This window comes from Sebastes fasciatus, chromosome 22, assembly GCF_043250625.1.
Source record: "Sebastes fasciatus isolate fSebFas1 chromosome 22, fSebFas1.pri, whole genome shotgun sequence".
Taxonomy (NCBI): Eukaryota; Metazoa; Chordata; class Actinopteri; order Perciformes; family Sebastidae; genus Sebastes; species Sebastes fasciatus.
In genome coordinates, this window is record NC_133816.1 from 12,252,115 (window position 1) to 12,279,893 (window position 27,779).

General features: G+C 40.7%; 1 protein-coding gene, 1 long non-coding RNA gene and 9 other non-coding genes across 13 annotated transcripts; 7 read left to right on the plus strand and 4 right to left on the minus strand.

The window, feature by feature from the left end:
* Nucleotides 1–1,160: 1,160 nt before the first annotated feature.
* gba2 (glucosidase, beta (bile acid) 2) lies at nt 1,161–18,734 on the plus strand. 3 transcript variants are annotated; one of them, XM_074623063.1, is made up of 18 exons: nt 1,161–1,282; nt 1,487–2,157; nt 7,405–7,496; nt 7,624–7,739; nt 9,099–9,317; nt 10,531–10,770; nt 11,013–11,115; nt 11,587–11,740; nt 12,300–12,425; nt 12,577–12,761; nt 12,997–13,101; nt 13,205–13,312; nt 13,486–13,637; nt 13,743–13,849; nt 15,507–15,649; nt 15,918–16,033; nt 16,811–17,002; nt 17,670–18,734. In XM_074623063.1, exons 2-18 carry the CDS (start codon nt 1,964–1,966, stop codon nt 17,922–17,924), a joined length of 2,607 nt encoding a protein of 868 aa, XP_074479164.1. In that variant the 5' UTR covers nt 1,161–1,282; nt 1,487–1,963; the 3' UTR covers nt 17,925–18,734. The 3 variants fall into 3 exon arrangements, with proteins under 3 accessions (XP_074479164.1, XP_074479166.1, XP_074479165.1); XM_074623064.1 differs by having other exon boundaries at nt 1,234–1,372; XM_074623065.1 differs by lacking the exons at nt 16,811–17,002; nt 17,670–18,734 and having other exon boundaries at nt 15,918–16,044.
* LOC141760356 (uncharacterized) lies at nt 14,339–27,776 on the minus strand. Its single transcript, XR_012592334.1, has 3 exons — nt 27,708–27,776; nt 19,057–19,139; nt 14,339–14,475 (listed from the first exon to the last, which is right to left on the minus strand). It is a non-coding gene; the product is annotated as an uncharacterized LOC141760356 (long non-coding RNA).
* On the plus strand, nt 19,954–20,027 carry trnan-guu (transfer RNA asparagine (anticodon GUU)). Its single transcript has one exon. It is a non-coding gene; the product is annotated as a tRNA-Asn (tRNA).
* Nucleotides 20,713–20,786, plus strand: trnan-guu (transfer RNA asparagine (anticodon GUU)). Its single transcript has one exon. It is a non-coding gene; the product is annotated as a tRNA-Asn (tRNA).
* Nucleotides 21,294–21,367, plus strand: trnan-guu (transfer RNA asparagine (anticodon GUU)). The gene has a single exon. It is a non-coding gene; the product is annotated as a tRNA-Asn (tRNA).
* trnan-guu (transfer RNA asparagine (anticodon GUU)) lies at nt 23,108–23,181 on the plus strand. Its single transcript has one exon. It is a non-coding gene; the product is annotated as a tRNA-Asn (tRNA).
* On the plus strand, nt 23,946–24,019 carry trnan-guu (transfer RNA asparagine (anticodon GUU)). The gene has a single exon. It is a non-coding gene; the product is annotated as a tRNA-Asn (tRNA).
* On the minus strand, nt 24,476–24,549 carry trnan-guu (transfer RNA asparagine (anticodon GUU)). Its single transcript has one exon. It is a non-coding gene; the product is annotated as a tRNA-Asn (tRNA).
* trnak-cuu (transfer RNA lysine (anticodon CUU)) lies at nt 24,689–24,761 on the plus strand. Its single transcript has one exon. It is a non-coding gene; the product is annotated as a tRNA-Lys (tRNA).
* On the minus strand, nt 25,180–25,252 carry trnak-cuu (transfer RNA lysine (anticodon CUU)). Its single transcript has one exon. It is a non-coding gene; the product is annotated as a tRNA-Lys (tRNA).
* On the minus strand, nt 25,868–25,940 carry trnak-cuu (transfer RNA lysine (anticodon CUU)). Its single transcript has one exon. It is a non-coding gene; the product is annotated as a tRNA-Lys (tRNA).
* Nucleotides 27,777–27,779: the final 3 nt, after the last annotated feature.

Sequence of the window (27,779 nt, forward strand, 5' to 3'; positions counted from 1 at the left end):
GTTTAACATCCTCGTAGTATGTCACTCTTAATTAAACATATTATATATTATATAAAACAGCAGTGTGCAATTTCAGTGATAGTTTTTGGTCGGTTATTTAGAAGTCGTCCCGTGGCACAGCAAACGAGAGGTGGACTGTTGCTATGGTAACTTGTAGGGAGGCGTAAGCTTTTTATCTACAAATAGAAAAATGTTTTTGTGCACTCAACACATCATATTCTACATACGTCGGGTTATAAGGCTTTTATAACATGTATATTGATCAAAATGAACCGATGTTTGACATTTGGAGGGAAGAATAATAAGTGGGGATGAATAAAATCCCCCCTTTTATTTAAGAATGGTACAGGCTCAGCCACGGCATTGCTGGAGAAGGGTTTTAATAATCCCTCAAATCGGCTTGTCAGGCATCATTTACTTCCAAGCTGTTTGCTGATTTTGACTCAATCAAACTCCAACAATTAACCACTCAATTAAATTAAATTAAATTTGCTTGAACACATTGAGGGAAAAAAAAATAATCTGAGATCTCAATAATAAAGTCATAATATTACAAGAATAATGTCATAATATTATAAAGTAGTAATTTTACGTGTTTTATTATCGTAATATTAAAAAAAAATTCTCGTAAAGTTATGACTTTATTATCGTAATATTACAACTTTTTTCTCGTAAAGTTATGACTTTATTATCGTAATATTACGACCTTTTTCTTGTAAAGTTATGACTTTATTATCGGAATATTACAACTTTTTTCTTGTAAAGTTATGACTTTATTCTTGTAATACTACTACTTTTTTATCGTAAAGTTATGACTTTATTCTCATAATATTACGACTTTTTCTCGTAGAGTTATGACTTTATTCTGTAAATCTCAGACGTTTTTTCCCTCAATGTGGCCCTTATACTCCGTAGTACATTTGCTCTTTGGCCCTCACTGCATTAGACTTATATACTATATACTCAAACTATAAACTGTGTTACCTTCATCACAATACTCAAATGTTTTGCGGCTCCAGACAGATTTCTTTCTTCTTTTTTTTTTTTGCCTAAAATGTCTCTTTTGATAGTAAAGGTTGCCGACGGGTTAGTAGCTTTGCTTGAGGTTTTGGAGTGGCTCATCTTGTATAAAGGAGGCAGCCTGAGAGAAAATGTTACCTGAGAGATAAGCTTGAGGGCAAAATGTTGCCCAGTGACAAATGTATTTGCATAACACACAGAGCCGTGCTAGCAGAAACTACAGCAGGGCCGGACCTGACAGAGGAATGACGCCTTTGCTCCGGTATTTTACAACAAAAAACAACACTTTTCTGCTGCTGTTAATGACGAGTTCGCTGGTGAAGTTAGCCACTGTTACACTGGATCAGCTAAGGTTACATGATTCATGTTATGCAGCATGCAGATGCTTGTTTGGCCTCCTGCAGGTTACACCAGGTAAAATGTGATCACTGCCTTTTTAACCATTTTTTGTTTGATCTCATTGTAGGTGTCCTGACTAAACCCACTGAGATCTGCATCCTCAGTACTTCCTGTTGGTCTTCCAAGCTGCTGACAGCACAGACACATCCGGACTCCATGCAAAAGGGTCTGCAAAGGGCACATCTCTGCAAGAATCCCGAGAGTGATAGTGATGCTTGCAACTAGTTCCCTCTAGCTATAGAGGTCTCTTGTGGATAATAATCTTATTATAATGGCACTGGGACCTTCTACTCAAAGAAGCAATTATTTCCCTGCAGGTATTCAGAGCTTGTCAGTCTGAGAACCGGTTTCACTCCACAGGAATGACTCCTTGAAGCTCCACTCATATAATTGCACCTCAGTGTTTTTGCTCCACGGTGACAGATTTGACTTGACTCCATTGACAAAAAGCTGGTGGTGACAAATCCCCTGATTTGTGATCACAAGTGTTTTTTTTCCTGCTACCCATTCATACATACTTTTAAGCTCCCCATTGGCTGCTAAAATGACTTCAGAGTGGGGTGAGCAATCCTCGGCAGACCTCATGAGCAGGTATGTCTCCAAGGAAATGGGATATGGAGTGCCCAAGGAGGGATGGCGTATCTGTCTGGCACACGAGTTCAAGGAGAAGAGAAAGCCTTTTCAAGCAAAGGATGTCTCGCTGTCCAATGTCTTGGAGCACATTGGGCTGGGGATCAGGTGAGACATTCACTCATTCATGTACAGTACAAAACTCTACAAAATGCACTCTGTTTACAAGCAGTAGACTGAGCAGAGATGACTCTGGAAAAATGTCCCTTATCAAGTAATTTCCAGTCATTACAGAGGAGATGCAAATTATGACCAACCTTAAAAAATGACCCTGATATGGGAGCAGGAAATGAAATTAGCACCTGCCACCTGCCAAATACAGGGTAAATATTGGCTATGGCAGTTACAAATTTCAGGTCACCTGCCACCAGGGCAGACAGGTTTTCCTTATATTAACACATATTAGTTTTAAAAAGCAATTAAAAATAGTCAGGGATTAAGGTTACATGATCCATATTTCTACTGTATATTACTAATGACTGAAAATATCAAAATAGAGAGTACTGCAATATTATGTTTTGTGATACTGTATCGATTCTCAAAAAAACGTGTATTGATTTCTATTTAATAGTTAAAAAGCAAAGATTAACTCAGTCAATACTTTATTTTATTTTGCAAAGAGATGTGTCCTCTGTGTTAAATGCAAATCCTACTATTCTGATTGCATAAAGAAGTTTAAAAAATAATTTACTCTACTAGACTCTACTAGATCTTTATGCATATGGCGGTGTGTTCTTTGTACTATGACAGTTTTCCTAAAATTTGATTTTTAAAAAGTCGCAATATATTGCCTTGCTTACAGTACTGCAACATATTGAATTGTAACCCCTGTATCATAATATGTAGGCTATCGTATCGCCAGATTCTTGCCAAAACACAGCCCTAGTGTTTACGATTCTAAAGCATTTTACATAGATTTCAGAAGTGGCAGACAAAAACATTGTGTGGCTAGTAGAAATGTTCAGTGACCTGCCACAGTGGCACGTGAGGAAACAACTTAATTTTAGACCCTGTATGGGAGTATGACTTATTTACCTATGGCAGTTTAAAAATCAACATAGTCTACAGGTCCACACCTTGTTTTCTATGATAGATGAAGTTAGCCACCCACAAGAGATTGTTTCCTCTGTTGACACAGGCTGCATTCAGTTTACACATCCATATGTCACAGCAACCTTTAGTCTATATACCATGATAATGGCCCCAGCCGTGAATGTTTCCACGGTGTCGTACCAGGGGAGGCATTAGCCTATAGTGCCATATTTCTCAACCCACAACAGGGAGCAGGTGTGAAGTGCAACCGCGCCTTCTGCCGTAAGTTATCATATTGAATTTTTCATGCACTCCAATAATATAAAACATTTAATTGTCCACATTACGGAAGTTTAATGTGCAGTTAAAAAATATACCTTACAGCTAGGGCTGGGCAATATATCGATATTATATCAATATCGCGATATGAGACTAGATTTCGTCTTAGATTTTGGGTATCGAAATATAGTTATATACATTACAGTAAAGTGATGTCATTTTTCTAAACTTACCAAACTGTTCTTGCTGTTCTGTTATTTCCCTATACCCATGTAGTCATTATATACACATTACTGATGATTATTTATCAAAAATATAATTGTGTAAATATTTTGTAAATGCAACAATAGTCAACCCAATATTGAGGTATTTGGTAAGAAATATTGTGATATTTGATATTCTCCATATCACCCAGCCCTAATTTCAGCATTCATCACAATAACCCAGTAAGAAGCATTACAACAGTATCAAACCAGTTCATTTTCCTAATGCATTTAAAACTGATAGGCATAGTTTTCTTATCATGGCTAAAGGACAAAGTTAGTTGCTGTGTCTACTTGTTTTAGACTCTGCGTACAGATAAGAGGAGAACCTTAAACACCCGAGTAACGGGGTGAAAGGCTCTTTTGCAACGTGGTCTGCCGTTTTGTTTAGTCTATTCCAATGCAGATAAGATAGGTCTTGGTGTTTCTTGCTGAGGATTTTGCCTCGATATTGCTGTACCAGCAAATTAGAGAGGCGATCTGCAATTTTCAAATCGCAGTATTTGTTAAAATGGCAATATTTGTTAAAGGTGAAATCTGTGTCAAAATACCATATTAAATTAAATATGCTATAGAGATGTCCTGGCCTACACATCATATTCTACAGACTTACAAAAACATCTTTGTTTGGTACAGATCCCCGCAAAAATGACACCATAATCATTTTAATATGTTTTTCAAAAAAATGAGAATAATGATGTAAATATTATCATTAGGCGAAAATAACACATTTATACTGCATTCAAAAACTGCATAGTTTTTCCCCAAAACTGCATGTGATTATCATAAAGTGGGCATGTCTGTAAAGGGGAGACTCGTGGGTACCCATAGAACCCATTTTCATTCACATACCTTGAGGTCTTTGAAAATAGCCATGAAAGTCTTTCCTCGCCAAAATTTAGTTTCAGTTTAGTAGCGTTATTTAAGCCTCCTTCTCTTCAAGCTAAAATGATATGGTTGGTACCAATGGATTCCTTAGGTTTGTGTAGGTTATTTACTCCTCCAAGACTTCTAAACCTCTCCAGCAATAAAGGCAGTAGGATTGAGGTGGTCTATCATTTAGCCTACAGTCCCACAAACATGACATGTCTGCTTGTTAAGTATCCAGAGAGTACATCTTAAATCTCTGCAGCCAAAGAGTCACCCTAAAGTTATAGAAAAAAAGTCCAGCGCAGATCTCAACATCTGACCGTGTTTGTTTTGCCAACAACCTCCCGACATCCGAGATGTTAAGTGATACATTCCGAAGCTTTAGTGGATTGTCGTCGGGCGCACGGCCAGCAACACTTATCATTTCAATCCTGAGAGGGAGTCTGGTATGACCATCGTCATCTGTCCGTCAGGCCTGCTCTTTAGTGATTTGAACTCCCATGTGTTTTTTGTTAATGATGACTAAAAAAGTTCCCAGAAAACGGTTTAAACAGTTAACCGCAAACTTGTGTCACTTTTCAGAAATCTGTTGCAATGCTGCTGCAAATCTGCTGCACTATCTCAGGCCACTGCAAAAGTGTGTCTTTGTCAGCTTAATCGCCATGGCAACATTAGTCAATTATTGCACAGATTAATGTGGTAGTTGTTATGCAGTAGGAGGAGGTTGTTTGGATAGTCTTAAAACCACATAGAGCCACACCGCCAGCTCTTCATCATTTGAGTGAGTGGTGTAGCAATACAGGATTACTATAATACAAACAAAATGTTCACCATACAGGCCTTTATATAAGTGCCTGTTGCTAGAAAAATATATAGAAATACTGTAAATTATCTGGGCTTTTTGTACAGCATACTGTACCTAAAACAAACAAGCTAATTGTGGAACAATAAGTTCATACATTATTTTATAATAAAGAAGCTTTGAGGGGAAAAGTAGGAATGTGATTGGATAAACACTGGTGATGTCTTGACTGTGGTGGTGAACAAGGTGGCAGCTTGAGCACACACACACAGGTTAGATTCAGTTTAGCATACTGTGGCCTGGATTCAGAGCCGGATCAGGGTGAGAACTGACTGTTTGCATTCCGGCTGACCCGCCAAAACAACAAGATCCTGACAATAATGCGACCTGCCATGGCTTCAAATAGCTCGCTCTAACTGATCCTATTCATCTCCTGAGTGGAGCTGCATCGGCGGACCATTGTTGTTCCTCTGGGCTGAGCTTAAGTTATTGTTTGCAATACAGTCCGGCCCTGCACTGGCATGCACAGCAGTTTTTGCAATTCCATGGGATCTTCCTCGCAACAAGGAGAAAGCCCCCTTTGTGGCTGAAACGTTATTGATTATATTGGTGTGTAAACGAGGTCATAATGCTGAGCACTAAGCTACATTTCTACCTGTTTTGGTTTTTGATGCTGCACATATTGTAGAGTTAATGAGCCATATTAATATTAGGTCGCTATACCAGGGTTTCTTGCAGCGACGAGATGCTTCAGGATCTGAGTGGCTTAGCACCTGCTGAGCAGTTTCCTGGGGAAAACCCTGCTTTCCAAGCAGCAACACAGAAATAGTTGCTGACGCTGCCATTATTTCTGTTGAAGCTTGTACTCTGGTTTCCTTCAGTTGAAGGGGCTTCCTAAACCGTTTGTCAGCCCAATTAAATCTGCCTCAGACCACAGATGGATGAGGGTGTAAACATGATCCCTGGCGGTGTTAATACCATAGACTGTATATAAGAAGTGGACTTAGTCACCGTGACGTCACCCATTGGTTTGTGGACTGCCGTTTTGAAGCCTTGAGTTCGGCATTTTGGCTGTCGCAATCTTGGCTGTTGCAACCAGAAGTGACACGAGAGGGTGGAGCTAAGCACAACCGGTTAAAGTTGTAAGACAAAAATGCGGACAATGCCGTGGTAGCCACCTGTCAATCATAAGGTAGCATGGTAGATAGCTTGTTGGGCATTCTGTTCACCAACCGTAAGCTTGCTGCAGATACATTATGGTCAGTCTGTGACATTGGGACTGTAAGCATGTTTGTCGCATCCTAAATCTGTTTCTCATTTTGCTGGGACCCTCTAGAGACCCTTCAAGGACCACTCAAAGTCGAGGAGCTAAAAGTTAAAATGATGCATGTCTGCAATGACCCAATATCCAGATTTCTTAGAAATATATTAAGCTATACATGTACCAAATTTGGCGCTTTTATCACAAACTGAATAATGGGTTAGCTATGCTGCCCCACTCTAAGAGGTATTATAAGCATTGCAGCCTGTTTTGTGCTGAACTAATAACTTGTCTACTAAAATACAACTCCTCAGCCCCAGCAGCAGCGTTCTACTTTATTTGGCGTTATGAGCATAAAGTCTACCATGTCCGAGATCAGAGTTCAGAACATAAATGAAGACTAATGACTCGCGTTATCTGTGATCGTCTGAGCCCTCAGGCCTCTGGGCTCCGGGAGCTGTTTGAAACCTCTTGTAACATAGCCTAATTAATATTTTACACCACAACCCTAGTGTGATGGCGAGTGCTGCAACTAGACACACATTCATGCACACATGTTACACATACACTGTTGGTTCCAGTGCTGAAGGCTTGGAAAGAGCTGTTAAACAAGAAAGGAGAAAAAAGCATGTTAACCAATTGCACATATTGCTTTTGGTGGTTAATTATAAACCCATTTGATAAGAGCATGCCTATTCCTTAACCCTGCAACACATGACTGTAGTTAGGGTGCATAACTGACTCTGTGTCTGAATATTTGTTGTTTTCAGCCATCTTCATTTACTTTTATCCTTCCACTTCTGATTGTAAGGTAATCGGTGTACTGTATACTCTGTGTGTTCATCCAGGTATCTAAAATGGTGGTACAAGAAGACCCAGGTGGAAAAGAAAGCTCCATTCATTGATATGTTTCGCGCCCAACCCTTGCGTCAAATATATGGTGAGTTCAGGAGTGTGCTACTACTACTAATTTTGGACCAAAACCTATTTTGACCCTTTTGAATTTGACCTTATAAGTAACTGAAAAAGTGACTGATTTCAACTTGACTCCACTCTCTAATTTGCAGGTGCTCCACTTGGCGGTATTGGAGGAGGTACCATCACGAGAGGTTGGAGGGGGGAGTTCTGCAGATGGCAACTTAACCCTGGAATGTACCACTACAAAACTGTCACAGCAAACCAGGTATACATGGTGTCAAATAGACGGAGGCTTGTGTGAAAGCAAACACCATAAAGGATATTTATTTGGCTTTATCTCGCTGACTTATTTGAATCTCAGCAAACAGATTCCAACAGTTTCTCCTACAGCCTTTTAAGTCAAGGTTTAGTAAGTAGTCACGTATCTCTAGACTTCTATGGGGCGGGTTTAGTTGTTTTTTTATTCTCATAATCCATAAGAACAGCCCATATGAAGTACCAGCCAAATGCTGATGAGGAAATAAACCCTTTATAACACAGTTAAAAACAGTGCCCTGCTATTAATCTACATTATAATGGATCTGTTATTTTCTTATTCACCATAATAAAGAATACATCTGTAAAAAAATAACTAAAAATAATATATTATATAAAATAATATATATATATATATATATAAACATACTGTACATATATACTGTATATATATATATATATATATATATATATATAAATAACTGGAAATATAATTAGGAATAAATAAAAGAATGTATAAGTAAATAAAAAATTGTAACTATAAAGAGAAACAAATAAAATAATAAGTAAATAAAAAAGTATAAATATAAAGAGAAAAAAATAAAAGAATAGACAAATGTGGAAATATAAAGACATAAAATATAAAAGAATAATTATAAGCATTTTCATTTATTTTCACATTTATTTGTTCGTTTATTTCTGTATTGTTGAAATATATATTCATGTATTTATTGCATATAAATTACTTTATTTGTTCTGTACATAATTATTTTGTTTTTGATATAATGCCATTTATTTATCTTTATCCCATTATTTTCCTTATTCTTTTTCCTTATTGCTTTTGCTATTCTTTGGGCCAAGCTGTGAATCAACTGACTATGGGTGGGCCTTCCTGCCTAGGCTGATTAGTCAATTCTAAATGTCACATTAACATATTTCCAATGCAGCCACAGTGGAGTTTAATGCTAGGACAATTTTCAGTTGCTTCACACAATAATACTAATCCAGGCATTGGTGTGGAGGAGACAGACAGCAGCCTCAGTAGACTATAATACAAAGCATGGTGTGTTTGAGGAAAGGGTGTGACTTTTTTTCCCCTTGGAAAACTCGATCTATTGCAGTTACTGTCATTACGCCTACAGGGCTCCCCACCTGAATGTATAATCAATAGCAGGATGCACATTCAGGTTTAAACATTTACTCACAGGGTTGTCAGAGGGCATTCTGGGATATGTCGGAAGATGAGGCAGTTTCAAGGGGGAAGTACACAAATAAAAGTAAATTACACACAAAAAACTTGTGGTAATGTCTAATCTCCTAAAGTACACAAACAAAATCACTGTGTTCACATCCTTTTTCTGTGTCTTAGTTCACAGTGTGTTTGCGACGTGGTGGACAAACAGTTTACCAGCAGGTGCTATCTGTAGAGCGTCCTCCCACACTACAAGGCTGGAACTGGGGCTACTGCGGAGAGTACGCCTTCTATCACGCCTTGTACCCCCGCGCCTGGACCGTCTACCACCTGCCGGGACAGAACGTCACCTTAACCTGCAGACAGATTTCCCCAGTCATCCCCCATGACTACCAGGTAACTGAGGCATCGCTGGATTTCATAAAGTCCAATATAGTTATGATACTTTTGTCAGCTCTGTGCAGTTGATTTGAGAAAATTAAACAAGGACTCTTTGAAAATGGGTGGATTCCAGATTCAACCATCACATCTTGGTCATAAAGACACAGTTAGGCAACTACATAATCCGATATTAGCTCATTGCAGGTATGTTGGTATCAGTGTATATGTCGGCCAATTGGTTACAAGAAATTGCAGTACAAAAATACCAAACTAGGTTTGAGGTAGTTTAGAAACGGTGTCACCATCACACCTTCCACCTGTGAGCGCTGGCAGGGGGACTTTTCAACTGTAAAATGTCAAGTTCAGTATCTTGGTCACATTGCTCAAATAAAAAAAAAAATCTTGAGGTAACTGTATCAAGATTGTTTATCAGTATCAGCCTCAAAAATCCAGTATTGATCGGTCAGTGTAGCATTAGTAGCAGTAGCCCGGAACGGACAAACCAACCACTGGCTCTAGAGAGAGCCTTTCACATTTTTACGTTACCTCGTAGTTTTCCGACACGCTTGTGAAACTGCGGTAACGTGAGCCGCAGAGTGCAAAACTGTGGTACCACCAGCCGCCGTCTGACTTCCGTTGCTCCTAAAGTAGAGTTAGTGTTGGTAAGGATGACCTCTGAGCGAGGCGAACGGCGTTACCACAGTTTTGCACTCGGCGGGTCGTGTTACCGCGTCTTGGAGAGTGGTTGGACTCAGTTGGTTTCAATCTGCCACGACACTACAAGACGCCGCCAAATCCTACACACTGTACCTTTTTAAGACATCTTATTATGACACACGTAATGTCTTACGCATAAGAAGCCCATTTGAATTTGCCCAAACAATCTAAGATCTAGGAACTCCCGGACCATGATTGATGTTTCACCTTCTGCACATAACAGTTTTAGCCAAGCAGTCAGACGGGCAAGATATGTCCAAATTACAGTATACTGATAATCCATGAATAAAAAGAGCATCCACACAAAAACTAAAAGGGAGGTAGCATTTGTAGCCTTTTTTTTCCAGTTATAAATAAATAATTTGATTTCTAACGAGCTGCTTGAATATTTGTCTTGCTTTTAGCTTTTTGCAGTTGCAAGTAGAAGCTTAATAAGTCATTTGGTTGCTTGGTCCAAGTGGTGTATGTTGACATGTTGGCTATTCCACCATGTGTATCTCCTTTCTCTCAGGACTCTAGTCTCCCAGTGGCAGTATTTGTGTGGGAAATCGAGAACCAGAATGACTACGCTCTGGACGTCTCCATCATGTTCACTATGGTCAACGGGTCGGGACACAAGGACGACAAGTGCGGGGGACACTGGAATGAACCATTCCACCTGGAGAAGGAGGGGGAGGCGGTGTCTGGGGTCTTGCTACATCACTGCCCTGCGGTCAACCCTTACACTCTGTGCATCGCAGCCCGAGAACAGGTTTGATTTACAAGCTTGTGATTTTTAGCAGCTCTGAGGTTTTTGTAGTAGGTTGTACTGGAGTTTGCTGCACAAGCAGTTCTCGGGGAATAAACAATAGTCTCTGTTATCTGGAAGTGGATTTATAATAATTAACTGGTTGTGAAATCTGTAGTGTTAGTGAGCATTAGGTTATAGATTTACCAAGTGTGTGTGTGTGTGTGTGTGTGTGTGTGTGTGTGTGTGTGTGCACATTTTAACAGCCTGACAGGGAGGTCAGTCACCAGACAGCGTTCAGCCCAAAGGGAACCTGCAGCGGCCTGTGGAGTGACCTCATCACTGACGGACGGCTGGACTCTCCTACAGGTCAGTGCTTAAAACAGAATGTGGAGGGATGAGGCAGATTCATAACGGAACAGATGTCGAAAGTTGACGTTTCCTCAATATGAAGCAGTAACACGAAAAAGGAGTGGAAAGAAGAAGTAGGATGAAAGAAACTGATGAACAGTAAAACACCCACAATGGCAATACATCACTTGAGCATTAAACATTTTGAGCCGATATAATAAAACGTTCGTTTTACTGCCTAAAACAAGCAATAGCATGATGACCTCCAGTGGTGTAGTGGTGCCTGGAGAAGTGGGTATACTCTTAATTATGACCCATAAGTGGCCTATCCAGAAAAGGATAAATGCCCTGTTATGAAAAGGATAGAGTAAGAATGAATTCTATAAATGGGCACCAGGTGTGCGGTGTGATCTATAGTTTTGTGCCATGTATGACCCATGCTAACCTCCATGGTATCCTGCCCTCCCTCTCTGCCTCTCACCTCTGCAGGATCCAGCCCGCCGACGCCGAAGGGAGAGAAGGTGGCAGCAGCGTTGGCTGTGGGCTGCTCAGTGCCGGCTCAGAGCCATAACAGCCTAGAGTTCTGCCTGTCCTGGGACATGCCCACAATCACCTTCGGCTCTAGGGAGAGGGAACACATCAGGTACATCAAACACACATACAGTGTGTTGCTTTGCAGAAATGTAAACAAGCTGGAGTTTGTCATTACAGATATGGTTTTCCCTGTTTTCTATTACATTCGTTACTGATAACTCAAAGAAAGGCCACACTAGTGTTAACTTTCTTTGCTGTGGTTGTTTGGTTTGGGTCACTTTTGGTGCCGGGGACACTGTTTGGAGCATAAACAAAGCTATTGGCTTTCTTTTTTTTGTTTTTTATCCCCGTCTCGGATGCATTTTTGCATTCGTCACAAATTGCAGCCCAACTATTTTCTGTGACCAAAGTACAATAGGTGTCCCTAACTGCAAAACAAACTTCAGTGACAACCAAACAAATATAATTTCAATGCCTTGTCCCATTTCAAAGCCTCAGGCCCAACTGAAACTGCCACACCTCTGACCTCATTGTGGAATACTGTGAGGGAATGCAAAAGTCAACAAGGCTTTTAAAATGTGAATAAAAATCTGTTTGTTTGCTGCTTATGTATTTGTTGACGAACATGCAGCGCCGCTAACATCTGCTTGTGTCTTTTCCGTTTCCAGGAGATACACTCGTTACTTTGGGACCAAAGGGGACGCGTCCCCCTCGCTCAGTCACTACGCCCTAACACACTACAAACAGTGGGAGAAGAGCATTGAGGAGTGGCAGAGACCCATAGTGCAGGACAGGTAGTTCACTCTGAAAGCTCTGTAGGTTAAATGAGAGATAAACACTAATTTATCGAAAAACAACGATGATTTATTACCTCAATATCAATCAATAGTTTTCCATCTATGAATGCTTATAATTGTTTATCCTGTCACCGTGGTTGTGTTGCAGCTCTCTCCCCTCCTGGTATAAGTCAGCCCTGTTTAACGAGTTGTACTTTGTGGCGGATGGAGGGACGGTGTGGACGGAGCTACCAGAGGACGCTGATGTCAGCGGTGGTGTGCGCAGCGAGGACGGGGGGCTGCCAGCACAGCCCGCTGTCATCAAGGAGTTCGGCCGTTTCGCCTACCTAGAAGGTAAGTGACAAGGAAGGAAACAGGTGTTAGTCTGCGAGGCTAGACACGGACGTTTAGAGCTGAAATTATTAGTCGATTAGTTGATAGACAGAAAATTAATCTGCAGCTATTTTGACAATCGATTATTTTCATTAAAATGTTAAAACTTTGAACTATTCAGTTGGCAAAAGTGAAAAGAAAGATCTGCCCATATGAAATATGTGACCGACATTACTAAGTTATTGTTGTTTCCCAGGTCAGGAGTACAGAATGTACAACACCTACGACGTGCACTTCTACGCCTCCTTTGCACTTATAATGCTGTGGCCCAAACTTGCCTTGAGTGTGCAATATGATATTGGTGAGTGAAGTGAAGTGTTATCTTAGTGTCTTATCAATTATCTAAGCATGTGTAATAAAGAGCAACAACGGGGCAAGGTTTTACAGCATTAATCTCTTCTCAGCTGGCAGTGTGGTTCAGCAGGACCCAACCGAGAGGCTCCATCTGATGAGTGGGCGGTATTCTCCTGTCAAGGCCAAAAATGTGGTGCCTCACGACATAGGAGACCCAGGTAAGAGAAAGACTCGTTAACTGCATGTCTGAGGGGACTGAATAACTCAATGTTTGAGGAGTTTCTGTGCAGTGCAGACACTTGAAACTTGCTTAAAAAAAAAGAAGCATTTTTCAAATGTTTACCATCATAAATTGTCTCTCAGTCTCAGTACAACATGATTCTGTCCCTAGATGATGAGCCATGGCAGAGGGTAAATGCCTACCTCATCCATGACACTGCAGACTGGAAGGACCTGAACCTGAAGTTTGTCCTGCAGGTCTACAGGGACTTTCATCTCACCCAGGACAGTCAGTATCTGCGGGACATGTGGCCAGTCTGCCAGGTACAACTGACCGAGTTGGATCCCATCTGTAGTAGTAATACAAAACATACTGGATTATATGTTGCTTGCTCACCCAGCTGTCTTCTATTGTGGTTGGTCTGCTAGGCGGTGATGGAGTCAGAGATGAAGTTCGACCTGGATGGAGATGGCCTGATAGAGAACTCTGGATATGCTGACCAGACCTACGACGGTTGGACGGTGACTGGACCAAGGTGAGAGGATGATAATACCAGGCGGCAACCTCCGGTTCTGAAGAGTAAAGCTAATGTGGAAGTGCTTTAAACCTGCACTCTTTCTAATAGCCAGCAGGGGGCGACTCCTCTGGTTGCAAAAAGAAGTCTGATTGTATAGAAGTCTATGAGAAAATGAGCCTACTTCTCACTTGATTTATTACCTCAGTAAACATTGTAAACATGAGTTTATGGTCTCAATCGCTAGTTTCAAGTCTTCTTCAATACAGCATGATGTTCATTTAGTAAATTATGGTCCCATTTGGAGTCAAATTGACCATAAAGCAGGGGATGCTTTAGGGCGTGGCTACCTTGTGATTGACAGGTCGCTACCACGGCGTTGTCCGGTCTGGGAGTTGTCCGTGTTTTCGTCTTAGAGGTTTAACCCTTTCACAGTGTGTTTTCAGTTCATGAAAGTTAATTGAAACATTTTGGTCACCTAAAAATGTCTTATTCAGCGTTCAGTTGTAGCTCCACCCTCTGCGTCATTTTTGGTGCCAAAAATCAAAGATGGCGACGGCTAAAATGCAGAACTCGAAGCTTCAGAACTGTTGTCCACAAACCAATGGATGACGTCGCAGTGACTATGTCCTCTTCTTATACACGGTCTATGGATAAAACATGGTAGCCCTGAAATAAACGCTATCAATAGAGATTAGGTTACAGAAAAGTGCAGATAAGTGTTGAATATCCCTTATTCGATGTACACAGGATTCCCTCCCTTGGGTTGTCTTATACACCAGTCATTTCAGATGTTGTGGTATGATGATAAAGAATAATTTAGTGTGATTAGGTATTTTAACTTAGTGCTCAACGCTACTACACAGTCATTATTTGCACAGTCAAAACCTACAGTACCGTTAAAATATTAAAATTCTGTTAACAAATTAGGAACATTGAAGCAATAAATATCTTAGCTGCCAATAAATGTAACCCTCTATTTTGATTTAATCTAATCCTTAACATGTATTTTAATTAATTGAGCAGTCCTCAAAGAAAAACTACTGTATGATAATTCAAAGAACTGCATTTACAACTTCAAGCCTGAATTGGAAGGCAGGGGGAAGGGAGAGAGGGAAGGAAATGGCAATGGAAAAAGCATGACTCATGACAAAGTGAAGGAAACATTGAGTTGTGTTTAATAGCTGCAGCTGCAGTGCTTCTCTAACTGTGACCAAGGTTGAGTTCAGAGGCTGTAGCAAGGATGAAAGACTTAGGCTTCCAAAACTGACACTTCCTGTTTACAATTTCATCTTGCAAAACGGTAGACACAGCGGGCTCACAGTACATAAAGTTTCAAAGCTGGGAAATTAACATAGGCCATGCAAAGGGATTCATACACTGACAAGATCATTTGAAGAATAATATTGTTTAATTAGCACATTTAGTGTAATTCAATTATACTTTTAGATTCAAATCAACTAGTGATCATACTATTAAGTTTTTTCCCCAAAGAAATATCTCAACTGAGGTTTTTATAAAAACAACTGGATTAATGCAGCTAAATATGAGTTCATTTTTACAGATATTGGTACTTAAAGTTTAAGCTTGTAATGTATTTCCCATGAAGTCAAACTCTTAAGTGTTTTACATGATTACAGCAAGGTTACATTTGACTCTTGTATTTTGTGTTTTACAGTGCGTACTGTGGTGGGCTGTGGTTGGCATCCCTGTGTGTGATGTGTAAAATGGCCAGACTGGTGGACAACGAGGAGACATACCAACGTTACAGAGACATCTTGGACCGGGGCAGTGCTGCTTTTGACAAACTGCTGTGGAACGGTAAGTTATATCTATCTATATGTAATATTTATATGGAAAGGGTTCACTCTGTTGCATTTAGTGCAGGTTTAAAAATATCTCTTGAAAAGCTAAATTAATAGTGAGAGGCATGATAAACTCATTTGCTTATTCCTACATCCAGTCACACATCAGTGACTTAAAACAAAAAGAAAAAATGCAGCCGCTGTTTTCCGTTAATCTGTTAAAATTCCATTATTTCTACAGCGAAATGCCTTTCCTTTATTTCTATTTTCCTTTTCATGTTTAGGCAAGTACTACAACTATGACAGCAGTGGGAGAGACCTTTCTAATAGTGTCATGGCTGACCAGTGTGCTGGCCACTGGTTCCTGAGAGCGTCTGGGCTGGGAGAGGATGACTACCAGGCAAGTTAAAACACAAGTGCCACCGTTAAACTGTAGGCAAGCTCTTATGTCCAAGTAGGCAATGAGCAGGGTAAGGGGCAGTGCAAAAATAGATGTAATTTGGCTAAGGGTAGAATATGAGGGGTAATGCACATTAACCTCAGGCAGGAGAATGTGAGAAGCCTGGAGAGTTGTAGGGGAGGAGACTTGACTTGTGTAGGCCAAACAAAGAAGAGGAAGTCCACAGTCCCATCCGAGCAGGTCACAGAGATAGTTGAACAAGATCAGCACACTTCCAGCAGCACTTTGTTGCCCAGGGAAGTCCATCCAGTTATTGGAACAACTAACTGCCACTCTTACTTTTATAAACGTCACTGTTTGTCCTTTTTTAGCAGAAGCTGGATTAAGCTTTTTTAGTTATCTCCTCCTTTAGCCACTTTCACTTGTGTTTCTGTCCTCCTCCATGCTGTCTGTTAGTTTCCCCCTCCCTAACAGGTGTGTCTCATTTATCTCCTCACCTTCATTTCCTGTCAAGGGCTATTCTCTACTTTTTCTTTCCCCCGTTTCTTCTGTAATACATAGTCGCAAAATAGCTTTTTGAATAGTGCCAAGACTCAGATTAATTTGAATCTTGTAAATATATGTACAATTACGCACAGTACATTGTTTTTTGTTTAATGTCCATGACCTAATATCCCTTCCTTCTCCTATGCCAAGCTGCAAATTACACAAACATCAATTAAGTAATGTTTTCATGAAAGCTTTGTGGTCTCGGCATCACTTCCTCTCTCCCTCCAGGCTTTTCCAAAAGAAAAAATCCAGAGTGCACTAAAATCTGTCTTTGACTTGAATGTGATGAGCTTCGCTGGCGGCCAGATGGGGGCAGTTAACGGCATGCGTCCTGAAGGAGTGCCCGACCGTTCCAGTGTCCAGTCAGATGAGGTTTGGATTGGAGTAGTGTATGGACTGGCAGCCACTATGATCCATGAGGTAAGTGTGTTTGTATTTTAGTATCTACTTTACATTCAAGGGGTAAAACAATAAGGTATACATTGAAATTTTGTTGTCAGTGCAGCTAACACGCAATTCAGGTATCTCGGGGGTAGATGGACAGGTCAGCAGTTATGCGGGCGTTGTACCGGAGCGTTGTGGGGAAGAGGGAGCTGAGCCGGAAGGCAAAGCTCTTGATTAACCGGTCCATCCATGTTTCGACCCTTACCTATTGTCATGAGCTTTGGGTAGTGACCAAAAGAATGCCTTAGAGATAGTCATCTGATCAGGATGCCTCTTGGACGCCTCTCTTTAGAGGTTTTCCTGGCACATCCAACTGGTAAGGGGCTCTGGGGTAGACCCAGAACATGCTGGAGAGATTATGTATCTCGTCTTGCATAGGAACGCCTCGGGGTTCCCCAGGAAGAGCTGGAAAATGTTGCTGGGGACAGGGACATCTGCAATACCCTGCTAAGCCTGCTGCCACCGCAACCCGGCCCCGAATGAGCAGAAGTTAATGGATGGATGGATTGATTGATGTTTGTTTAAGGACACTGCCCTAAAAGTAGCTTGATGATAGCTGATGATGTCTATATGGCTGGTTGTTGACTGTGTGACAAGAAGTGAAATACTGCCTCACGTCTCTGCCGCTGTCTTTTTCTCTCAGGGAATGCAGGAGGAGGGTATGCGCACAGCGGAGGGTTGCTACCGAACTGTGTGGGAGAGGCTGGGCATGGCCTTCCAGACTCCCGAAGCCTACTGTGAGAAGGGCATCTACCGCTCTCTGGCATACATGAGGCCTCTGAGTGTATGGGCCATGCAGCTAGCCCTGAACACTTCACAGAAGAATCAGACCACATCAGCTCAAACTGGAGCCACAGATGGGGAGCAGGGACAGGATTTGAGAGAAAATCAGAGCTAGGACCCGAGTCTGGTGATTAGAGAGGTGTCTCTGAAAATGACCTCCAAACTCCTGCAGCCACCACCCTCATCTGCACTCCCACCCTGCAGGGCTTTGTTTGATCGGTTACAGATCTTGAATTTAATTCTCTACAGTTTGTTTTTTGCTTCAAATGTTTGAGGCTCAAGGTCAGAACTGGTATTGGTTTATGCTTGACATAGTCAGTAGCTACTGTAGATCATGATATTGTTAGGCGAGGAGTTTAACATTTTTCAAGAGACTGCGAATGGTTCCTGATCATTTTTTTTAAAGTCGTACAGTGTAGGATGGTAGCCAGTGTGTATTGTTAATTAAAAGTTGACCTTGTGTTTCAGCAACATATTGTTTATTTGCACGCATGTACACACACATGCAAGCACTACATTTCACAATCATGTCAATAATAATGATATCTTAATCGGAACAAGTTTATATGCTAAATAGTTGAGTTGTATGATATTATACCAGCCGCATAGTCATTATTGTCTTTAACAGTTGAGTACATCAAAGGGCCTATGAGTGAATCGAGACAGATTTGAAAGATTTCTCGATCAGAAATATAGACGCTTGAAAAGTCAATCTGAAGATTTCCTCCACTTAAATTTGAATGCTGTACTAAATGATGAGTAATGTTGGAAATTAAGTATGACTTTTTTTTATAGAGCATTTGGTGCCTTGTTGCATGTTGGCCATATCTACAGTATATTAATGTAGTGGCAACATTTACCATGTTTTATAAAATCCAATACCCATGACAATCATGCTGAATAAATGACTGAATAATATACAACAGCAGGTGTGTTGTTAATTAAATGTACTGTATATGAAAAAATGTAAAAACAGGAAATACAAATAATTAGCTGCATGAGGGGATGAATGTCAAACCTACTCAAAGACATTATGCAATGAAATTAAATGAATACTAATACTAATCTACAGGGACATTAGAGGTTATTGAGGTTAAAGTTACTCAATTAGATACAGACAGGTGAAAATTAAAGGGAAAAACTGAATAAATGAATGGAAAAATGTAACAAATAAGAAGACAACAGATCACTGAAGACCTCCTGCTCATCTGTTCTCACTTCCCCAATCAGTCATTCACTACACATACCAGACCAGCTTTGTCAGTTTGTCTTCATTGTTTCGTTGCTGTATGGAGTTTTGGTTTGCCTGTCATCTGCTAGCTGTACCTGCCTGCCAAAGAAGGGATGGGGAGAAGAAAAGAGAGAAAATGAGAAACAAAACACAATTCTGCAGCACCTATTTCACTCCTCTGGCATTTTATTGTCTATATATCGTAGTATTTTTCTTACAGAAAAAATAAATACTTTTTGTGCATTTCTGGAGAAGGAAGACACGTCCACAAGAGCGCCGGATCGAATCCCGACCCCGGCAGGTTTGAGGTTTATAACATGCAGAATAAAAGTGTTTATGTTGCGTGTGTAAACTTGAATTTATTCAAGACTTGAATGCAATGCAATTAACTGTTAATGCATTAGTATAAATAAAACTTCCCAGGTCTAGATTATATAGTTAGACTATCCTTAAGTACATTCTTTATATCTTCCAAGTTCATTGATTCAAAATAACATTATCATCATCCTTTTGTAATAATAATGATAAAAAAAGGATAATGTTATTTTTTATACATCCTCTACATGACTGATTACTGGACTGTATATAAGGAAACTGGACGCAGCCTCAGACACCAAGCTGATAAAGGCAAGAAAATGTGTGTTGAATAAAGTAAAATGTAGTGGAAAAGACTTGTGCAATGTGTTTTAATTGGGATGGACTTGCATTGAAGCTCTCATTGGTTTGCACCTTGCTGTGTGTAACTAATTATAAACTAACCATAAAAATGAATATGAACTGAGACAGTATTGATATGATTGTAATTATATTGTTTTTGGCTCTGGAGCAAGTGAAGACTTGGGGAAATTTTTTCAAACTTTTCTGACAATATTATTTTCTCCACTCTGATTATTGTTGGCAGAAGAGAATAGGAGTCTCTGTGGCGCAATTGGTTAGCGCGTTCGGCTGTTAACCGAAAGGTTGGTGGTTCAAGCCCACCCAGGGACGATTTGTTCTTATATGACCATGTGACTTTACATAGTGTGTTCGGCTATTGAATTGGCAAGTGCATTTCGGGAGGGCTGTAGATCGAGGCCACACCCCCCCCAGCAACCTGCCATAGGAGTCTCTGAAGCGCGATTGGTTAGCGGCTGTTAACCGAAAGGTTGGTGGTTCAAGCCCACCCAAAGACGTTTTGTGCTTATATATATATATATACGTAACTTTACGTGAATGAACACGCTATCCATTCACCCCGCATGCGGGCATTTGTCCTACCCAGAGCATTCACTCATCACAGAATGCCCAATAGGGCTCAAGGCTGATGGAGAGGATCTTGAAAATGCGGCGGGCCAAATCTGATGTCCCCTCGGCAGACCGAAAAATAAGTCATCTGAATCCATCCTGGCAGGACCTAGATGTGCTTGAGTCTGTTAACCTGGCATTACACCCTTTGCAAGAATTTACTGATGCACTTTCCGGGGAAAGCTATGTGAGTGTTTCTTCTGTGAAATCAGTCCTTCATCTCTTGAAGACATCAGTTCTTGCAGAAAATGAAGATGACACCGATTTAACCTGGAAAATAAACTGATAAACATATACATTTCCATCCCAACTTCTAGAAGTAAAAAGCAAGTGCAATTGGGTGGGGCTGAAGATGCACGCGACGCCCCCTCAGCGTAAGGCCATAGGAGTCTCTGTGGCGCAATTGGTTAGCGCGTTCGGCTGTTAACCGAAAGGTTGGTGGTTCAAGCCCACCCAGGGACGATTTGTGCTTATATAACCATGTAACTTTATGTAAATGAACACGCTATCCATTCACCCAGCATGCGGGCATTTGTCCTACCCAGAGCATTCACTCATCACAGAATGCCCAACAAGAAGGGGCTCAAGGCAAAAGATGATGGAGAGGATCTTGAAAATGCGGCGGGCCATATCTGATATCCTCTCGGCAGACCGAAAAAAAAATCATCTGGTTCTATCCTGGCAGGACCTAGATGTATTTTGAGTCTGTAAACCTGGCTTTAAACCCTTTGCAAGAATTTACTGATACGCTTTCCGGGGAAAGCTATGTGAGTGTTTCTTCTGTGAAATCAGTCCTTCATCTCTTGAAGACATCAGTTCTTGCAGAAAAGGAAGATGACACCGATTTAACCTGGAAAATAAACTGATAAACATATACATTTCCAGCCCAACTTTCTAGAAGTAAAAAGCAAGTGCAATTGGGTGGGGCTGAAAATGCGCGCCACGCCCCCACAGCTTAAGGCCATAGGAGTCTCTGTGGCGCAATTGGTTAGCGCGTTCGGCTGTTAACCGAAAGGTTGGTGGTTCAAGCCCACCCAGGGACGTTTTGTGCTTTCACCCCGCATGCGGGCATTTGTCCTACCCAGAGCATTCACTCATCACAGAATGATGACCTTGGCTGTTTTCGAAACCGCATACTATACTAGTAGTACGTACTGATTTGGCCAAAATGTAGTATGTAGTATGCAGTATGCGAACAAAAGCAAAATCTCCAGTATGCCAGAAATACCCGGATGACGTACTGATTTGGAAAAATTCTCCAGTATGCATCGGACCAGTCTATCTCGCCTACTGTATCCCACAATGCAAAGCGGCGGAACAGCACAGGCTACGGGTATAAAAACAGCAGCCAAAAGCTGCTCTTTTTTTACGTTTTCTGTAGCCATTTCATCACTAAATTCACTTCTGAAAGTTTTTGAGGCGAGAAATCAACTGTGTAGATTATTAATATTGGCAGTTTTACGAAGTTAGATGGCGAATCGAACATTTGTTCCACCGTTGTCGGAGTTTAGAAGCTCCACAGAATACCGTGACAGCCAGCGAGCGCCTGCCCGGGTCGCTGCCAGCAAGCCGGGTAGTCACGCTCAGAGACCGCTATGAGCTGCTGGAGCTCTCTAGAGACCGGTCTGTAGACGAGAGGCTTTGATTTCCTTGTTGACGGATAGTTTGTTTAAATATCACAACACAGATGTCCATTATAAATTAACAGGAACCTGTGTTTATTTGCCTTTTTTCGAGTTAAAAAGCTCCACAATCACCCGCGGGCGTAGCTCGCTGGAGAGCCGGCCAGTGACGCTCACAGAGCGGCTGCAGAGCAGCAGAGTGGCGAGAGAAGATGAGAGGAGAGGAAGAGGAGAGGGAAGAGGAGAGGAGAGAGAAGAGGAGAGGGAAAGAGCAGCTTCTGACGGGGCAGAGAGGTTCCTGATGAGACAACATGACACTTTTTTAACATTTCTCTAATATCTGGAGGGAGATCAGTCCTTTTGCTGTAACTGAAAAAGCAGTTTGAGTAAAGTAAACGTTGTGGATGAATGTTTTATATTTCCCGTCTCTCCTCGTTGATGATCCTGTTTGTCGGACTTCTTTATGAGCTGTCAGAATAAATAGTTTAAACCTGCAGTATCTTATAAAGTAAACAAGCACAACATAAACAACAAAATCAAAGTTGTATTTTTTGATAATATTGTAATAGTGGTACAAGTTAGTTTTTTTGTCCTGTGCTTTAAGAGCTGGTTTGAAGGCTTAAGCCTCGTCTAGCATACTGCTAAATACATCACTTTAACTGTCACATACTGCATACTACTGAGGAACGCAGTATACAGTATGTACTGTATACTGCATACTGCGCTCCTCAGTAGTATGCAGTATGCTGTTTCGAAAACAGCCCTTGAGCCCAACAAGATAGGGCTCAAGGCTGATGGAGAGGATCTTGAAAATGCGGCGGGCCAAATCTGATGTCCCCTCGGCAGACCGAAAAATAAATCATCTGAATCCATCCTGGCAGGACCTAGATAACCTGTCTGTTAACCTGGCATTAAACCCTTTGCAAGAATTTACTGATGCGCTTTCCGGGGAAAGCTATGTGAGTGTTTCTTCTGTGAAATCAGTCCTTCATCTCTTGAAGACATCAGTTCTTGCAGAAAAGGAAGATGACACCGATTTAACCTGGAAAATAAACTGGTAGATATATACATTTCCAGCCCAACTTTCTAGAAGTAAAAAGCAAGTGCAATTGGGTGGGGCTGAAAATGCGCGCCACGCCCCCACAGCTTAAGCCCATAGGAGTCTCTGTGGCGCAATTGGTTAGCGCGTTCGGCTGTTAACCGAAAGGTTGGTGGTTCAAGCCCACCCAGGGACGTTTTGTGCTTATATAACCACGTAACTTTACGTAAATGAACACGCTATCCATTCACCCAGCATGCGGGCATTTGTCCTACCCAGAGCATTCACTCATCACAGAATGCCCAACCAGATGGGGCTCAAGGCAAAAGATGATGGAGAGGATCTTGAAAATGACCACGTAACATCACAGAAATGAACAAGCTAATTGCCATGGTAAGAGGCAAACCAGTCCAGTCCTTCATCTCTCGAAAGACATCAGTTTTTGCAGAAAAGGAACATGACACCGATTTAACCAAGACCATCAAAGAGAAAATCCTTGATTCCATGAATACAAAGCACAGAACATTATTCGGTTATACATCTTAATGACATGATCACAGGTCTGGTGGGTTACAAGATGTCACACACTGTAATCCGATGCTGCATTGTCAGAATATTAATGGAACATAATGTATTTTTTTTATGTATTCTTAATTGTCTCTCTGATTTAGGAGGGAACACCTTTGACAACACTTGTCACGTGCCAAAAGCACGGATCCTTCCAAATACAAATGTACTTGAGTCCGTTAACCTGGCATTACACCCTTTGCAAGAATTTACTAATGCTCTTTCCGGGGCAAGCTATGTGAGTGTTTCACCCTTGAAACCAGTCTTTCAATCATTTCTTGTATGTGAAAATCCACTTGGCAATAAACACAATCATGATAAAGGTTGGATCTCAATATACTCCTCCCATCACTGACAATACATAAGCCAAACCTCTGCAACACTATGTCACCTGTCTCTGTGGCGCAATCGGTTAGCGCGTTCGGCTGTTAACCGAAAGGTTGGTGGTTCGAGTCCACCCAGGGACGGCACTTCTTTTTTCAAACCTCAGACAGCCATTGGGAAAACAATGGGGGAGGGGAAGAGCCGTGGAGAAGAGCCGTGAGGAAGAGGGCAGGATATGTTATGTATGCCTTCATAACAGCTTTGTCAGAAGACCAACAGTCCCTCCAGTTTAAATTTTCCGAACTTAAACCTGGTAGATTCTTTGAAATATATCACTGACAATAACTTGGGCTATCAACTCCAAAATAATTGGAACTGGTATTGTCTTATTAGTTGACACACAAAGCAATTTCAAACTGCAGGATCTGAGTTTTCATGTACAACTTAAGTACAGTTCACTCCCACTCTTTCAGTGAAAGTATGTCTCATTTCCTGTTGAATGAGAGCATATTTAATTGGAAAAAAGCACACAAGATAAGGATAGCTCTGGCACTGGGATTTACACATTAGGTTAGTGTGCACTTGTAACAAAACCTTATCGTCCCTGGGTGGGCTTGAACCACCAACCTTTCGGTTAACAGCCGAACGCGCTAACCAATTGCGCCACAGAGACCAAGACGGTGCATACAGCACAGTTCACATTATTTGTCTGTGTGTCTGCTCTGCATCAACGGGGGGATAGGAGATGAACAAGGGAGAGACATGCAGGGCCATTAATTATATGCATGGGGGGGTGTGGCTGTGTTAGCGTAGCCCGGCTAGCTCAGTCGGTAGAGCATGAGACTCTTAATCTCAGGGTCGTGGGTTCGAGCCCCACGTTGGGCTCATCATTTTCAATATCCTGTTGCCACTCATGCAATTTCTTTAGGTATCTTGTCCATACTCATGAGTACTAGCACTTGCCAAGACTTCAAAGATAGCACAATGTCAAGGAGATGGATTGGTACTTCAGTCTAGTTCCCTTTAGGTTTGTCCAGTAATACAAACCCAGCACTGAATGTTATCATGTACATATATTACTTTACAACTTCACAACTTTCTACTGTTCTTATCTAACACCAGAACTGCGGCACCAGGGAGCCAAGAATTCTTGCTGATATGTCAGATAGTGTCCTGAGAATGGCAGCTGCTCTGTGATGTTTAAATGTCTATTTTAAAAGTAATGTATGGAAAAGCCTGTGAGGAACACAGCTTGAATGAATTGAATTTATCTGCCCAAGAAAAAGAAAAAGAAAAGTGTATGAGCCCAACGTGGGGCTCGAACCCACGACCCTGAGATTAAGAGTCTCATGCTCTACCGACTGAGCTAGCCAGGCTACACATTTCACCATGCATTCACCTCTATAGGTCTCTAACATTAGACATTAGAGCCACTACCAAACTAAAAGTTATCTTGTTGAGTTATGTTCTCTTTGTAGCTATCCAACAAAGGCTCAGAAAAACAGATTGGATATTGCTAATAAACTTGGCAATTCTGCTGAGATTTAAAGGCTTGGATTTGGTGAGATTAACATATAATATAAACAAAGTCCATCAAAAACAGTCCACAGGGAAGTGGTGTGATACATGTCAAATTCAATTTAATTTAATTTAATTTAATTTAATTTAATTTAATTTAATTTTACATTTTACAGCTAAACCGTACACTACAAGATGATTCTGAAAACATTTGAGGCAAGAAATAGGCTCCTATATGACAGTAAACTAAATATCTTTGAGTTGTGGACAAAACAAGACATTTGAGGACGTCATCTTGGGCTTTTGGAAACACTGATGGACCTTTTTCAGTATTTTCTGACATTTTGTGGACCAAACAACTAATTGATTAATCGAGAAAATAATCTACAGATTCATCTAAAATTTAAATAAATGTTAGTTGGTGCCATAATCAGTATTGTTTAACAATTGACCAAGAAATAGAAAAGTGTAAGCGCCCAACGTGGGGCTCGAACCCACGACCCTGAGATTAAGAGTCTCATGCTCTACCGACTGAGCTAGCCGGGCTGCTGATGTCACCCAAGGAGGCGGGGTTTATAAACGTGTGGTTAGCTCTGCAGTCCCCTGACTTTATGGATTTACTGGAAATTCAATGCCTTTCCATTACCAAACCATTGTATTCTTCCCTGAGAGCTAAACAATTTAACCAAGACATGTAATTTACATTTGGTGTACTAGTTTTGCTCACTATGTAATACAATTTATTGTGGGTGAATGTTATCTTGAGTGAGTTGTGTTCTCTGTTTAGCTATCCAGCAAAGGCTCAGAAAAACAGATTGGATATTACTATTAAGGTTGGCAATTCTGCTGAGATTTAAAGGCTTGGATTTGGTGAGATTAATATATAAAATAAACAAAGTCCATCAAAACATTGCAGGGAAGTGGTGTGATGCATGTAGAATTCACTGGTCAAACATGAGACTTGAAAGGTTGCTCCTGATATTTAAGTTGTTCTCTCAATAATTGATATAATTAGCATTGATTGGTATTAGAGTATTAGAAATGTTAACATACCGTCAACTTTGCTGCCATCTGTTCCAATGTATGCCTGGAAATATGATTTTTAAAAAAGTGCCACATAAAAGAATGCCAAGAAAATGTGTCTGCCATGTCAAAAAGGATATAGTGTCCGTTTTATAAAAATAACTGTTTTTTAATAATTTTTGCTCCAATCTCGCTTCCTTCAGCTTTAAAGTACCAAACATAAAAGTACACATTATGCAGAATAATGTATATAATTGGATTATACTTATTGATGCATTAATGTGTTCATCACTTTAATGTTGCAGCTGGTTAAGGTGGAGCTCATTTTAATGACTTTATATACTGCTGGGTAGTTTAATCTATAATAATACATAATGTATTTGTTGATTATATTTTGAATTAATAATCTGAATCTGTAAAGTAACTAAAGTTATTAAATCAATGTAGTGGAGTAAAAAGTACAATATACAATATTTCCCTCTGAGATGTAGTGGAGTAGAAGTAGAAAGTATCAGAACATGGAAATACTCAAGTAAAGTACAAGTAACTCAAAATTGTACTTAAATGCAGTGCTTGAGTAAATGTACTTAGTTACTTTCCACCACTGAGTACATGTTATACTGTTTTGTTTTTCTAAGCATTCTTTACTGCTCCTGTTGGAATAAAATAATTGTTGATTATTTAACTGAAAAGTAGTAATGTATTTTTGATACCTTCGCTTTTATGCATTAAATCATACCGGGATGTTTGCTGAAATTGATTGGATGTGGCACAGCCCTACCTAGAAACATTTCCACCAGCCGCCACTGGTTTTGAGCAATGCTCGTTCATGTCTATTTAGAGCGAGCACTGACTTAACGACCACAGGTGTCACTGTTAACAAGCATTTCTGATTCTTACAAACAGTCCCTTTAACCACTACGGGTCAAGCAGTAATTACTTCTAGATTAAAAACCAGTAACGTTATTTTTTACCCAACAAATATGTAACGTTATTGTTTGCGTTTACAGTTTAATGTCACCAATCATTGAAATTCGATGTTAGTCACTTTCTTACCGTGAAGACGGGCCTGTTGCTAGGTAGCTTGTCGCTAGGTAGCTTGTTGCTAGGTAGCTGAAATCTCAAACTTGGGCTTGATGGACGTTGGTGCTCGGTGTATCAAAGAAATAAAATAAAGCGTTTTAAAAATGCCTTTTACAAGCCTAAAACATACCCGGTTAATACATTTAACGTTCGTAACCGAGCCAAGCGTGTAAAAAAGTGTAGAAAACCTGTAAATGTGCGACTCACCTGGTTCAGAGACGCTCTCCGTTAGTTAGCTGCGGTGACGTTTTCTTTTCTTTTCCATCCGGGAACTTTAGG